The 13,915-nt window shown below is 36.6% G+C and overlaps 1 protein-coding gene across 3 annotated transcripts in view; it reads left to right on the forward strand.

The window, feature by feature from the left end:
- The window catches only part of DENND5B (DENN domain containing 5B), a 254,424-nt gene that overhangs the window by 100,378 nt on the left and 140,131 nt on the right, over positions 1-13,915 (forward strand). For 2 of the 3 annotated variants that reach the window (XM_053719026.1, XM_053719027.1), the window contains 2 exons: positions 9,355-9,505; positions 10,905-10,998. In XM_053719026.1, coding sequence (XP_053575001.1) covers positions 9,355-9,505; positions 10,905-10,998 — 245 coding nt within the window. Of the gene's footprint in view, positions 1-441; positions 529-9,354; positions 9,506-10,904; positions 10,999-13,915 lie in introns of all 3 variants that reach the window. The other variant, XM_053719025.1, reaches the window with a different exon arrangement.

Below are 13,915 nucleotides of genomic sequence, written 5' to 3' on the forward strand. Positions count from 1 at the left end.
ATTGCAATATACATTCATTATTTATTTTGCTACCTTTTGCTGTAAAATACATCTAAAAAAGGACAGGCTTCCCCAGTCTCTCAACTGCACATGTGCAAACTGAGTTAGTGCTATATCTGAATATTAGTGTGTGATTGGTTAGCAAGGATTATTTGAAATAAAATAAGCATAAAACCGTGAAATGAACACAAATAAAACAAAATCATCATTTGGCAAAATAAAGCTGCAGTTTTCATTGCAAAATTATTCTTAGATACAAAGTTTCAAAATCATGTAGTTTACATTTTGTACTTAGTGGTCCTTTCATTTTGACGTTCCTGTGTGCTTAATAAGTGTTTTATTGTTTAGACAACGTGCAAAAAAACTACATTTTATGTACAACAAATCACACTACAGATAGCAGTTCAAACAATGATTTCTGAAAATACTTTTGATTTTTAGGTCGTTTAGCTTTTCAGAGATTAGCGTCTGTTGATATTGAGGCGCCGGAACCACATGCTTTGTTTGCAGAAGAAATCAAAACTGATTGTAATTCCATTTTTTTTTCTTTTCTCACATCTGTGATACCAGCACTTCTGTATAACATCTGTGTTCTGCATGCATTTTATTTATTTTCACATAGGTATCGGTATATCACTATATACTAATGTCTGGGAGCTTTCAGAATGAGTTTACCCTGAAACTAAAAAAAAAACACACTGCTGCCCAATTGTATTCAATGCAGCTCTGCTATTAACAATTAAACGACTATTAAAGGGACATTCCAGCCAAAATTGGAATCCACATGGGTGCATTTCAGTTTTAAATAGAAGCTTTTTTGTAAGATACATGTATTATCAAAAATGCTTCTAATAAAAGCAATTGCTGTTTCAAAAGTGTATTTAAGTATGCACCGTGCACTATCATTTTAAGCACAGGATTTGGTCACAGAGCCTAAGGTGCTTGTACCATCTAGTAATGACTGTTTGTTAATTGCTGAAATGTTACAAGGCCCACTGCTGCTCTGAGCAGCTGCAGTATTTAAAATGCTGGTGCACTGAGAATATCTAGCTATGCTTCATATGCACGTGCAGAGAAAATGTTCACACTAAAACAGTGACATTTTACTAGTAGCATTTATTTTTATAAATAAATGCTTATTGCAAATATGTTTTCTATTCAAACAAGTACTTGGTCTATATGCATTTATATTTTTCTAGAATGTCCCTTTAAATACAGTAGACTTGCATAGTCAACAATTATATAATAAATAGAAAATACAATAGCACTTTGAATTTCATATTTTTTTTCTTGCAAACATCAGTTAACTCCATTTGTCCTGTATCATGTGACAATCATCAGCAAATCACAAAATGCATATACATGTATACTGTGCTCTTTTTTCATATAAAAAGACTGTACATTTTGGAAGTAAATTCTGAAGTTTTTTTTTTAATTCCATACTCTTTTTGAATCATAAAAGTTAAATTTTTACTTTAGTGTTCCTTTAAATGTTGGATTTTGGTTGTGTAGCATCTGTGGCATCTTATTGCCTGTTACAGGATTAAAACATGACACGCCCAAGTTCTCATACTACAGAAATAAGTAAATATAAGACATGAAGGGTAACGCAATCAGACCCCAAAGCCGTAGCTTGTCTGCAGCACACGCACATCAGACTTTAGTTCTTTAAATCATTTTGTTCTCTAGCAGACAAATACTATAGCAGTGTAGCCAAATCGGGTACAACTTTCAGACATCCTAAAGCAGGTGTAATAAAACTGATTTCTTTCATGTAATTAGCAAGAGTCCATGAGCTAGTGACGTATGGGATATACATTCCTACCAGGAGGGGCAAAGTTTCCCAAACCTTAAAATGCCTATAAATACACCCCTCACCACACCCACAAATCAGTTTTACAAACTTTGCCTCCTATGGAGGTGGTGAAGTAAGTTTGTGCTAGATTCTACGTTGATATGCGCTCCGCAGCAGGTTAGAGCCCGGTTTTCCTCTCAGCGTGCAGTGAATGTCAGAGGGATGTGAGGAGAGTATTGCCTATTTGAATGCAGTGATCTCCTTCTACGGGGTCTATTTCATAGGTTCTCTGTTATCGGTCATAGAGATCCATCTCTTACCTCCCTTTTCAGATCGACGATATACTCTTATATATACCATTTCCTCTACTGATTCTCGTTTCAGTACTGGTTTGGCTTTCTACTACATGTAGATGAGTGTCCTGGGGTAAGTAAGTCTTATTTTCTGTGACACTCTAAGCTATGGTTGGGCACTTTTATATAAAGTTCTAAATATATGTATTCAAACATTTATTTGCCTTGACTCAGGATGTTCAACATTCCTTATTTCAGACAGTCAGTTTCATATTTGGGATAATGCATATGAATAAATCTTTTTTTCTTACCTTAAAAATTTGACTGTTCCCTGTGGGCTGTTAGGCTCGCGGGGGCTGAAAATGCTTCATTTTATTGCGTCATTCTTGGCGCAGACTTTTTTGGCGCAATTTTTTTTTCTGTTTCCGGCGTCATACGTGTCGCCGGAAGTTGCATCATTTTTGACGTTTTTTTGCGCCAAAGGTGTCGGCGTTCCGGATGTGGCGTCATTTTGGCGCCAAAAGCATTTAGGCGCCAAATGATGTGGGCGTCTTTTTTTGGCGCTTAAAAAATATGGGCGTCACTATTGTCTCCACATTATTTAAGTCTCATTATTTTGTGCTTCTGGTTGCTAGAAGCTTGTTCTATGGCATTTTTTTCCCATTCCTGAAACTGTCATTTAAGGAATTTGATCAATTTTGCTTTATATGTTGTTTTTTCTATTTACATATTGCAAGATGTCCCACGTTGAAGCTGAGTCAGAAGATACTTCTGGAATATCCCTGCCTGGTGCTGGAGCTACCAAAGCTAAGTGTATCTGCCGTAAACTTTTGGTATCTGTTCCACCAGCTGTTGTTTGTACTGTTTGTCATGACAAACTTGCTAATGCAGATAATATTTCCTTTAGTACTGTTACATTACCTGTTGCTGTTCCGTCAACATCTAATACTCAGAGTGTTCCTGATAACATAAGAGATTTTGTTTCTAAATCCATTAAGAAGGCTATGTCTGTTATTCCTCCTTCTAGTAAACATAAAAAGTCTTTTAAAACTTCTTATTTTTCAGATGAATTTTTAAATGAACATCATCATTCTGATACTGATATTGGTTCTTCTGATTCAGAGGATTCTGTCTCAGAGATTGATGCTGATAAATCTTCATATTTATTTAAAATGGAATTTATTCGTTCTTTACTTAAAGAAGTCCTAATTGCATTAGACATTGAGGATTCTAGTCCTCTTGATACTAAATCTAAACGTTTAGATAAGGTTTTTAAATCTCCTGTAGTTATTCCAGAAGTTTTTCCTGTCCCTGGTGCTATTTCTGAAGTAATTTCCAGGGAATGGAATAATTTGGGTAATTCTTTTACTCCTTCTAAACGTTTTAAGCAATTATATCCTGTGCCATCTGACAGATTAGAATTTTGGGACAAAATCCCTAAGGTTGATGGGGCTATCTCTACTCCTGCTAAGCATACTACTATTCCTACGGCAGATGGTACTTCCTTTAAGGATCCTTTAGATAGGAAAATTGAATCCTTTCTAAGAAAAGCTTACTTGTGTTCAGGTAATCTTCTTAGACCTGCTATATCTTTATGATCTTTAGTAACAGATCATAATTCTCATAGCATTATTATTCTTCTACAACATGCTAATAATTTTATTTGTGATGCCATCTTTGATATCATTAGAGTTGATGTCAGGTATATGTCTCTAGCTATTTTAGCTAGAAGAGCTTTATGGCTTAAAACTTGGAATGCTGATATGTCTTCTAAGTCTACTCTGCTTTCCCTTTCTTTCCAGGGTAATAAATTATTTGGTTCTCAGTTGGATTCTATTATCTCAACTGTTACTGGAGGGAAAGGAACTTTTTTACCACAGGATAAAAAATCTAAAGGTAAATTTAGGTCTTATAATCGTTTTCGTTCCTTTCGTCACAACAAGGAACAAAAGCCTGATCCTTCATCCTCAGGAGCGATATCAGTTTGGAAACCATCTCCAGTCTGGAATAAATCCAAGCCTTTTAGAAAACCAAAGCCAGCTCCCAAGTCCACATGAAGGTGCGGCCCTCATTCCAGCTCAGCTGGTAGGGGGCAGATTACGTTTTTTCAAAGAAATTTGGTTAAATTCTGTTCATAATCTCTGGATTCAGAACATCGTTTCAAAAGGGTACAGAATTGGCTTCAAGATAAGGCCTCCTGCAAAGAGATTTTTTCTTTCCCGTGTCCCAGTAAACCTAGCGAAGGCTCAAGAATTTCTGAAATGTGTTTCAGATCTAGAGTTGGCTGGAGTAATTATACCAGTTCCAGTTCTGGAACAGGGGCTTGGGGTTTTATTCAAATCTCTTCATTGTACCAAAGAAGGAGAATTCCTTCAGACCAGTTCTGGATCTAAAAATATTGAATCGTTATGTAAGGATACCAACATTCAAAATGGTAACTATAAGGACTATCCTGCCTTTTGTTCAGCAAGGGCATTATATGTCCACAATAGATTTACAGGATGCATATCTGCATATTCAGATTCATCCAGATCACTATCAGTTTCTGAGATTCTCTTTCCTAGACAAGCATTACCAGTTTGTGGCTCTACCGTTTGGCCTAGCTACAGCCCCAAGAATTTTTACAAAGGTTCTCGGTGCCCTTCTGTCCGTAATCAGAGAACAGGGTATTGTGGTATTTCCTTATTTGGACGATATCTTGGTACTTGCTCAGTCTTCACATTTAGCAGAATCTCATACGAATCGACTTGTGTTGTTTCTTCAAGATCATGGTTGGAGGATCAATTTACCAAAAAGTTCATTGATTCCTCAGACAAGAGTAACCTTTTTAGGTTTTCAGATAGATTCAGTGTCCATGACTCTATCTTTGACAGACAAGAGACGTCTAAAGTTGATATCAGCTTGTCGAAACCTTCAGTCACAATCATTCCCTTCGGTAGCTTTATGCATGGAAATTCTAGGTCTTATGACTGCAGCATCGGACGCGATCCCCTTTGCTCGTTTTCACATGCGACCTCTTCAGCTCTGTATGCTGAACCAGTGGTGCAGGGATTACACAAAGATATCTCAATTAATATCTTTAACACCGATTGTACGACACTCTCTGATGTGGTGGACAGATCACCATCGTTTAGTTCAGGGGGCTTCTTTTGTTCTTCCGACCTGGACTGTAATTTCAACAGATGCAAGTCTGACAGGTTGGGGAGCTGTTTGGGGGTCTCTGACAGCACAAGGGGTTTGGGAATCTCAGGAGGTGAGATTACCGATCAATATTTTGGAACTCCGTGCAATTTTCAGAGCTCTTCAGTCATGGCCTCTTCTAAAGAGAGAATCGTTCATTTGTTTTCAAACAGACAATGTCACAACTGTGGCATACATCAATCATCAAGGAGGGACTCACAGTCCTCTGGCTATGAAGGAAGTATCTCGAATTCTGGTATGGGCGGAATCCAGCTCCTGTCTAGTTTCTGCGGTTCATATCCCAGGTATAGACAATTGGGAAGCGGATTATCTCAGCCGCCAAACGTTACATCCGGGCGAATGGTCTCTTCACCCAGAGGTATTTCTTCAGATTGTTCAAATGTGGGGACTTTCAGAAATAGATCTGATGGCCTCTCATCTAAACAAGAAACTTCCCAGGTATCTGTCCAGATCCAGGGATCCTCAAGCGGAAGCAGTGGATGCATTGTCACTTCCTTGGAAGTATCATCCTGCCTATATCTTTCCGCCTCTAGTTCTTCTTCCAAGAGTAATCTCCAAGATTCTGAAGGAATGCTCGTTTGTTCTGCTGGTAGCTCCAGCATGGCCTCACAGGTTTTGGTATGCGGATCTTATCCGGATGGCCTCTTGCCAACCGTGGACTCTTCCGTTAAGACCAGACCTTTTGTCGCAAGGTCCTTTTTTCCATCAGGATCTCAAATCCTTAAATTTAAAGGTATGGAGATTGAACGCTTGATTCTTAGTCAAAGAGGTTTCTCTGACTCTGTGATTAATACTATGTTACAGGCTCGTAAATCTGTATCTAGAGAGATATATTATAGAGTCTGGAAGACTTATATTTCTTGGTGTCTTTCTCATCATTTTTCCTGGCATTCTTTTAGAATTCCGAGAATTTTACAATTTCTTCAGGATGGTTTGGATAAAGGTTTGTCTACAAGTTCCTTGAAAGGACAAATCTCTGCTCTTTCTGTTCTTTTTCACAGAAAGATTGCTAATCTTCCTGATATTCATTGTTTTGTACAAGCTTTGGTTCCTATAAAACCTGTCATTAAGTCAATTTCTCCTCCTTGGAGTTTGAATTTGGTTCTGGGGGCTCTTCAAGCTCCTCCGTTTGAACCTATGCAATCGTTGGACATCAAATTACTTTCTTGGAAAGTTTTGTTCATTTTGGCTATCTCTTCTGCCAGACGAGTTTCTGAATTATCTGCTCTTTCTTGTGAGTCTCCTTTTCTGATTTTTCATCAGGATAAGGCGTTGTTGCGAACTTCTTTTAAATTTTTCCTAAGGTTGTGAATTCTAACAACATTAGTAGAGAAATTGTGGTTCCTTCATTCTGTCCTAATCCTAAGAATTCTAAGGAGAGATCATTGCATTCTTTGGATGTTGTTAGAGCTTTGAAATATTATGTTGAAGCTACTAAGAATTTCTGAAAGACTTCTAGTCTATTTGTTATCTTTTACGGTTCTAGGAAAGGTCAGAAGGCCTCTGCCATTTCTTTGGCATCTTGGTTGAAATCTTTAATTCATCATGCTTATGTCGAGTCGGGTAAAACTCTGCCTCAAAGGATTACAGCTCATTCTACTAGGTCAGTTTCTACTTCCTGGGCGTTTAGGAATGAGGCTTCGGTTGATCAGATTTGCAAAGCAGCAACTTGGTCTTCTTTGCATACTTTTACTAAATTCTACCATTTTGATGTGTTTTCTTCTTCTGAAGCTGTTTTTGGTAGAAAAGTACTTCAGGCAGCTGTTTCAGTTTGAATCTTCTGCTTATAATTTAAACTTTATTTTGGGTGTGGATTATTTTTCAGCGGAATTGGCTGTCTTTATTTTATCCCTCCCTCTCTAGTGACTCATGCGTGGAAAGATCCACATCTTGGGTAGTCATTATCCCATACGTCACTAGCTCATGGACTCTTGCTAATTACATGAAAGAAAACATAATTTATGTAAGAACTTACCTGATAAATTCATTTCTTTCATATTAGCAAGAGTCCATGAGGCCCACCCTTTTTTGTGGTGGTTATGATTTTTTTGTATAAAGCACAATTATTCCACTTTTTTCTTATCACCCCACTTCTTGGCTATTCGTTAAACTGATTTTTGGGTGTGGTGAGGGGTGTATTTGTAGGCATTTTGAGGTTTGGGAAACTTTGCCCATCCTGGTAGGAATGTATATCCCATACGTCACTAGCTCATGGACTCTTGCTAATTACATGAAAGAAATGAATTTATCAGGTAAGTTCTTACATAAATTATGTTATATATAATTTTTGTCAATGGACAATTTGGCCCCCCTTAAGAAACCCCAGTCCTAAAGGAAGGTGTTGTTAGTGGAACTGGGAGCTGATTGTTACTCATGTATAAGTATATTCACCTGTTTTCTATATTAGACTTTTTATTTGTCACTAGAGCTGTTCCCCAAAAACAAAGGTGGTTTCTTCATTTCTGATTCGGGAAACCATTGCTCGTTTCTCTGTTAGACGATTTACTCACATAAATTGACAGTTACATGTCATCATTTAAACTTTATGCCCATCATGTATTTTGATGACACCTTCAGTGACTGTTAATTAAAGGGATGTGAAAAACAAAATGTTTCTTCCGTGATTCAGATAGAGTAAAATTTGTTTTGTCCTCATGTTATTCTTTGTTGAAGAGATATTTAGATAGGTAGTGTGCACGTGTCTTGAGCACTACGTCAGGCAATAGTGCTGCCATCTAGTGCTCTTGCTAACATTGTTGCAAAACTGCTGCCATATAGTGCTGCAGAGACGTGCACGCTCCTGAATTTACCTTCCTGCTTTTCAACAGAAGATCACAAGAAAACAAAGTTTGATGATAGTAGTAAATTGTAAAGTTGTTGACAATCGTATGTTCTTTCTGAATCATGAAACACAAACTTTTGGTTTTACATCCCTTTAATATCATCACTCTAATACATCATGTGTCGCCATTGACGTTATTGGTCACATGACATGTGACATCACTGATGATCTATATGAAACTATGCTACCACACTGCTCTATGAGCTTGTATTTCTTTCACTGTACGGGCCTTTTATATAAAACACTAACACAATGACAGTTATCATAATGCCACTCAGTAGTCACATGACACCAAAGCACTGCGTTACTGCTCTATCCCAGAAATGTTCTCTGGAAAATAGGGGGAATTTGTATATAAACCTGAGAATGTCACTGTCAAGTCCTGCAAGTTCCCAGGTCTGTATTTATTTTAACTACAATTTAGCAGATAGCACAAGCCGCAGAATTTAATATTTTGTATTTTTTACAGTGTGAAAGCTAATCTGTATGTGTTGTGTGTACTGCATGCTCACAAATGTGCATTTTACTTTAGTTTGTATATAATCCTATCCCTTTCACTTGCTACTTGTTGTTCTGTGGTAACAGATGTTTCACTTCGGTACAGTTATTGGATTTCAATATCCTACAATTTGTTATGTCTATAAGTGATGGTAAACTCTCCCGTTTATAAAAACAGATCTATTTTAGGTGGAGTTTAATTCATCAGTTGTAATGAAGTTGCCCTATAACTTACTTTTTAAAATAGATATAAAATTCCAATTCAACGCACTCTGCCGCCCACTTCAAAATTACATTTTTCTGTGAGCTAACGGTTGGAATTTTTCTTCAATCAGCGCTCTCCCCATATGGCACTTTTGTTGTAGCTACAGCACTGATTGGACAACAATTCAAACCTTTTGCTCACAGAAAAATTTACTTTTGAAGTGGGAGGCGGAGTCTGGGGAATTTAAATTTCATATCTTTATTTTAAAGTAAGTTATAGAACATTTTCATTACAACTGATGAATTAAACTCATTCTAAAATATCACTAACATTCCAGATCTGATTTTATAAAGGGGAAACGTTACCATCACTTAAATGGTGATATATTATTTTAATTTGTTTCTGGCACCAATAAGGTAAATGTCCTTAGAAAACGGTGGTGAGTTATGGAACCTTTTTTCCCCCTTTTTCACAGATTAATCATTTTTTTAATTTATTTTTACTTTATATTTTTTTGCAGCTCAATCAGTAGAGCAGCGTCTTACAAAAGTTGATCACACTGCTATTCATCCACATTTACTTGATATGAAAATTGGACAAGGGAAATATGAGCAGGGCTTCTTTCCAAAACTGCAGTCTGATGTGCTGTTGACCGGACCAACCAATAATAAGTAAGGGGCGGATTATAAAGCGCTTAGCAGAACTAAAAAAGAAAAAGTCAAAAACTTTATTAAGTAAAAACATTAAAAAGTGTTACAGCACACTAAGGAGCATACAACGTAACCAACAATCTGACGCATTTCCTTGGGCACTCTAAAAGGGCCAAACTTTCTTAGACTTTAATAGAGAACTAATCACAATGTTTACTTTAAGGAACATTAATGCTAAATATAGTGATGTTTAAATTAGTTTGAGAATATGCAGATTCATTTTTTTTAAATACTGGGAAAAAAATAAATGTAACATTTGTTTTTAATGTAATGGGCACTGCCATGTGGCCCTGTAGTTTTACCTCAACCTAGATTCAAAATCCTTTACCAAATACCCCCTGCTGAGACCAGTTAGGGACGTTAAAATGGGAGCTAATGTCATTGATTTCTAAAAAGTATTAATGCAGATACAAGTTACTCTGCCCTCCTGAAGGGGGAATTTAACTATGTATTTGTATCTCCTTTGTAGTTATTAAACCCCTAAGGGTCGGTCGCAATCCTGTAGAAAAACTGATCTAATCCTGTATCTCTAAAAATCTCCATAGACTTAAATAGTGAATTATATTAGTTTAAATGTTGAAGAAATAATTGTATGGTGATATACCACTTAAAGAAATGTCCACTGCCATGTTATAACATAGGTTCTCCAAGATTCTAAAGCCTCTTATTCTATCTCTTCTGATGAGGCAAGTTAGGGGCCGATATAAATGTGCCACTATAGTTACATTGATTAATGTCTCTTTATAACAATACATTTGCTGCAGAATTTTATCCTAAGGTTCCAGCAGACATTTATGACATTGGTTGTTAATTCTTAAAAGGGACATGAAACCCAAACATTTTCTTTCATGATTCAGATAGAGAATACAATTTTAAACAACTTTCTAATTTACTTCTATTATCCAATTTGTTTAATTCTCTTGGTATAATTTGTTAAAGGAGCAGCAATGCACTACTGGTTTCTAACTGCTAACTTGGGTGAGCCAATGACAATTGGTGTGTGTGTGTGTGTGTATGTGTGTGTGTGTGTGTGTGTGTGTATGTATATATATATATATATATATATATATATATATATACACACGCAGCCACCAATCGGCAGCGAGAACCTAGGTTCTTTGCTGCTCCTGAGTCTATTTAGATAAACCTTTCAGCAAAGGATAACAAGAGAAGGAAGCAAATTAAATAGAAGTAAAATTGAAAGTTGTTTAAAATTGTATTCTCTATCTGAATCATGAAAGAAAAACATTTGGGTTTCATGTCCCTTTAAGGATTGATTGCAATGAGGCAAAAACTATTCTGTAAATTGTTCTGCAAAAATCACTGATCCTTTCAGTTAATCTCTGTCTTGTGCCAACAGTAGATGGGTCAGTCGAAGCGCAACGGCCCAGCGGAGAAAAGACCGCCAGCGGCAGCATTCAGAGCACATCGGATTAGACAATGATTTGAGAGAGGTATGTTATGAGGGGCATTGTCCGTTTATGTTGAACACCAAATAGTAAATAAAATGGTGATCATTTTAATGTATTCAATTTATGCCCTCTTAAAAAGGATTAAAGGTTAAAATGAAAATATGCATTTCAGTTTTGAAGCATTTTCCTATATACTTAAAGTGATTGTAAACTTTACATGTTTTAACCCTTTGAGTGCAAACGACGGCTCAGAGCCGTCGCTAGCACTCACCCACCTTGAGGGCAATCTGGGGGCTCCCGCCTACTCCCACCCTGGCGATCTGGCCTGAATAGAGGCTTTGCGATTCACGTGGTCACGTCACTCGCAATGATGTGATGACATCACTGCGCGACTTTATATAGGGAAATGGGGGCATGCTGCTTAGAAGCCTGTATCTCAGGCATCTAAGCAGCTACAGACCCCCAAGACCCACCGTTGGAAAGGTAATCGCCTAACCTTCAAGATCTGGAAAAAGTATAAAAGTAAAAAAAAAAAAAAAAAAGCTCAAATCCAGCTTAGCACCCAGGTGGGATATGGTCTAGCAGCCAAAGGGTTATAATCAGGTCAAGAGTGCAGGGTTTTAGAATGGAGCAGTTAGATTAAAAAGTTATAGCGCCTCTTTATTAGAAATAATCAACTGAAGTCCCTGTAAAATATTGCTTAGATTCCAGACCTGATGGAAACCGATAAAATTTACCATCACTTTAAATACGTTTTTTTTTTTTTTTTAAATTCTCTTAAATGTTATGATTGTTTCAGCTGCATATGCACATGCTTTGCATGCCTCGTGCACCCTCATTCAACTAATTTGCCAACTCAGAGAGCGGGCAGTGGCATGCATTGCTTTGTGCTGGGTTTTTATGAACTAAATGCCGAATACGTAAACACTTTCTTGGCTTGCACTTTTATAGTTTCAAATCATTTCAGCACACACTGTAGTATATTTTTCCCCTGTGCTTCATTACACAAAGGCTCTTTTTAATCCTGTGTGATATTCAAATGGAAAATGGATATTATTATTTACGGTCCAGAAATACAAGCTTTATATTTGTGATATTTGGTATTTTGCTCTTTTGTTCTTTGATCACTTTGGTTAAATAAACATAAAATCCAAAATTTGTCTTTAATGATTCAGATAGAGCATACAATTTTAAACAACTTTCTAATTTACTTCTGTTATCACATTTTCTCAGTTTTCTAGGTATCTTTTGTTGAAAAGCTGGGAGAAAAGCTCAGGCTCACTATATGGCAGCAGTTTTGCAAGAATGTTATCATCCATTTGCAAGAGCATTAGGTGGCAGCACTATTTTCTGCCATATAATGCTCTAGACACTACCTAGGTATCTCTTCAACACAGAATACCATGGGAACAAAGGAAAATTAATCAAATAAGTAAACTGGAAACTTTTTTTTTTAATGTGTGCTCTGTCTCAATCACAAAAGAAATGTTTTGGATTTCATATACCTTTAAGACATTCACATGACAATACATCCTGGTTAGTGTATTTAAAGGGACACTAAACCCAAATTTTTTCTTTGGTGATTCATATAGAGCATGACATTTTAAGCAACTTTCTAATTTACTCCTATTATCAAATTTTCTTCATTCTCTTGGTATCTTTATTTGAAATGCAAGAATGTAAGTTTAGATGCCGGCCCATTTTTGGTGAATAACCTGGGTTGTTGTTGCTGATTGGTGGATAAATTCGTCCACCAATAAAAAAGTGCTGTCCAGTGTGCTGAATAAAAAAAGCTTAGATGCCTTCTTTTTCGAATAAAGATAGCAAGTGAACCAAGAAAAATTGATAATAGGAGTACATTAGAAAGTTGCTTAAAATTGCCTGCTCTATCTGAATCACGAAAGAAAAAATTTAGATTCAGTGTCCCTTTAAGGTTGTAACTATGGTACCCAATGCAACGTTTGCTAATTATGCTAAATGTTTACAAAAAGTTTGGACAGTAAAGCAACTACAGAATTTGTCGGCGCTATACAAATAGATGATGATGATAATGATAATAATGCAACATAAAGAGAATTTGTTTCTAAGGTATATGGCTGCCCGGTGTCACCGTGCAACCAACGTCTCTTCCAAGCATTGAGGAAATATAGTAACGCTTTAATGTTACATTAAATTATTGGTTATGACTATTCGGATTTTGTTTATAAAAAATACAGAGCGCTTTTTGTATTGACTGTAACATTGTGTTCGCTGCTTGGCCTGTATATTGTGTGCGCCTGTAAAGAACAAAGAGATTTGCTTTTTTCGGGATGCTGTTAAGGTCATCTTTGAGCTTTAGCACAGTCTGACGTCTGTTGCTTGATTGCAAATAGTTACCGAGAGATTAATGTTTCTGCGTATTTATACAGCTTCTGTGTACAACTCTGTAATGTATTTTAAGGGGAACAGACAAGAACGTGACGCAGACAATAGGATTTAGTCTAAAACCAAGGGAAGTATTGTATTACATTTCTGTTCAACATATTTATTAAACACAATTATCATGGTACAGTAAAACTCTTCCCTTTAAATGTGTTCACATTGATTTGTTTTAATAGCTGGAGTGTTTTAAAGGGATAGTCTAGTCAAAATTATCCTCCTATTATCAATTTTTCTTCGTTCTCTTGGTTTCTTTATTTGAAAAAGCAATAATGTAAGCTAATGTAATGCGTCAGCACCTGGATAGCGCTTGCTGTTTGGTATCTAAATGTAGCCACCAATCAGCAAGTGCTACCCAGGGTTCTGAACCAAAAATGGGCCGGCTTCTAAGCTTACATTCCAGCCTTTTCAAATAAAGATACCAAGAGAACAAAGAAAAATTGATGGTACGAGTAAATTAAATTTCTGCTCTATCTGAATCACAAAAGTTTTTAATTTTGACTTGACTATCCCTTTAAAGTGTTTACAAATAGCTCCTTTT

The sequence above is a fragment of the Bombina bombina genome, chromosome 6 (genome assembly GCF_027579735.1).
Source record: "Bombina bombina isolate aBomBom1 chromosome 6, aBomBom1.pri, whole genome shotgun sequence".
In the NCBI taxonomy this organism is placed as follows: Eukaryota; Metazoa; Chordata; class Amphibia; order Anura; family Bombinatoridae; genus Bombina; species Bombina bombina.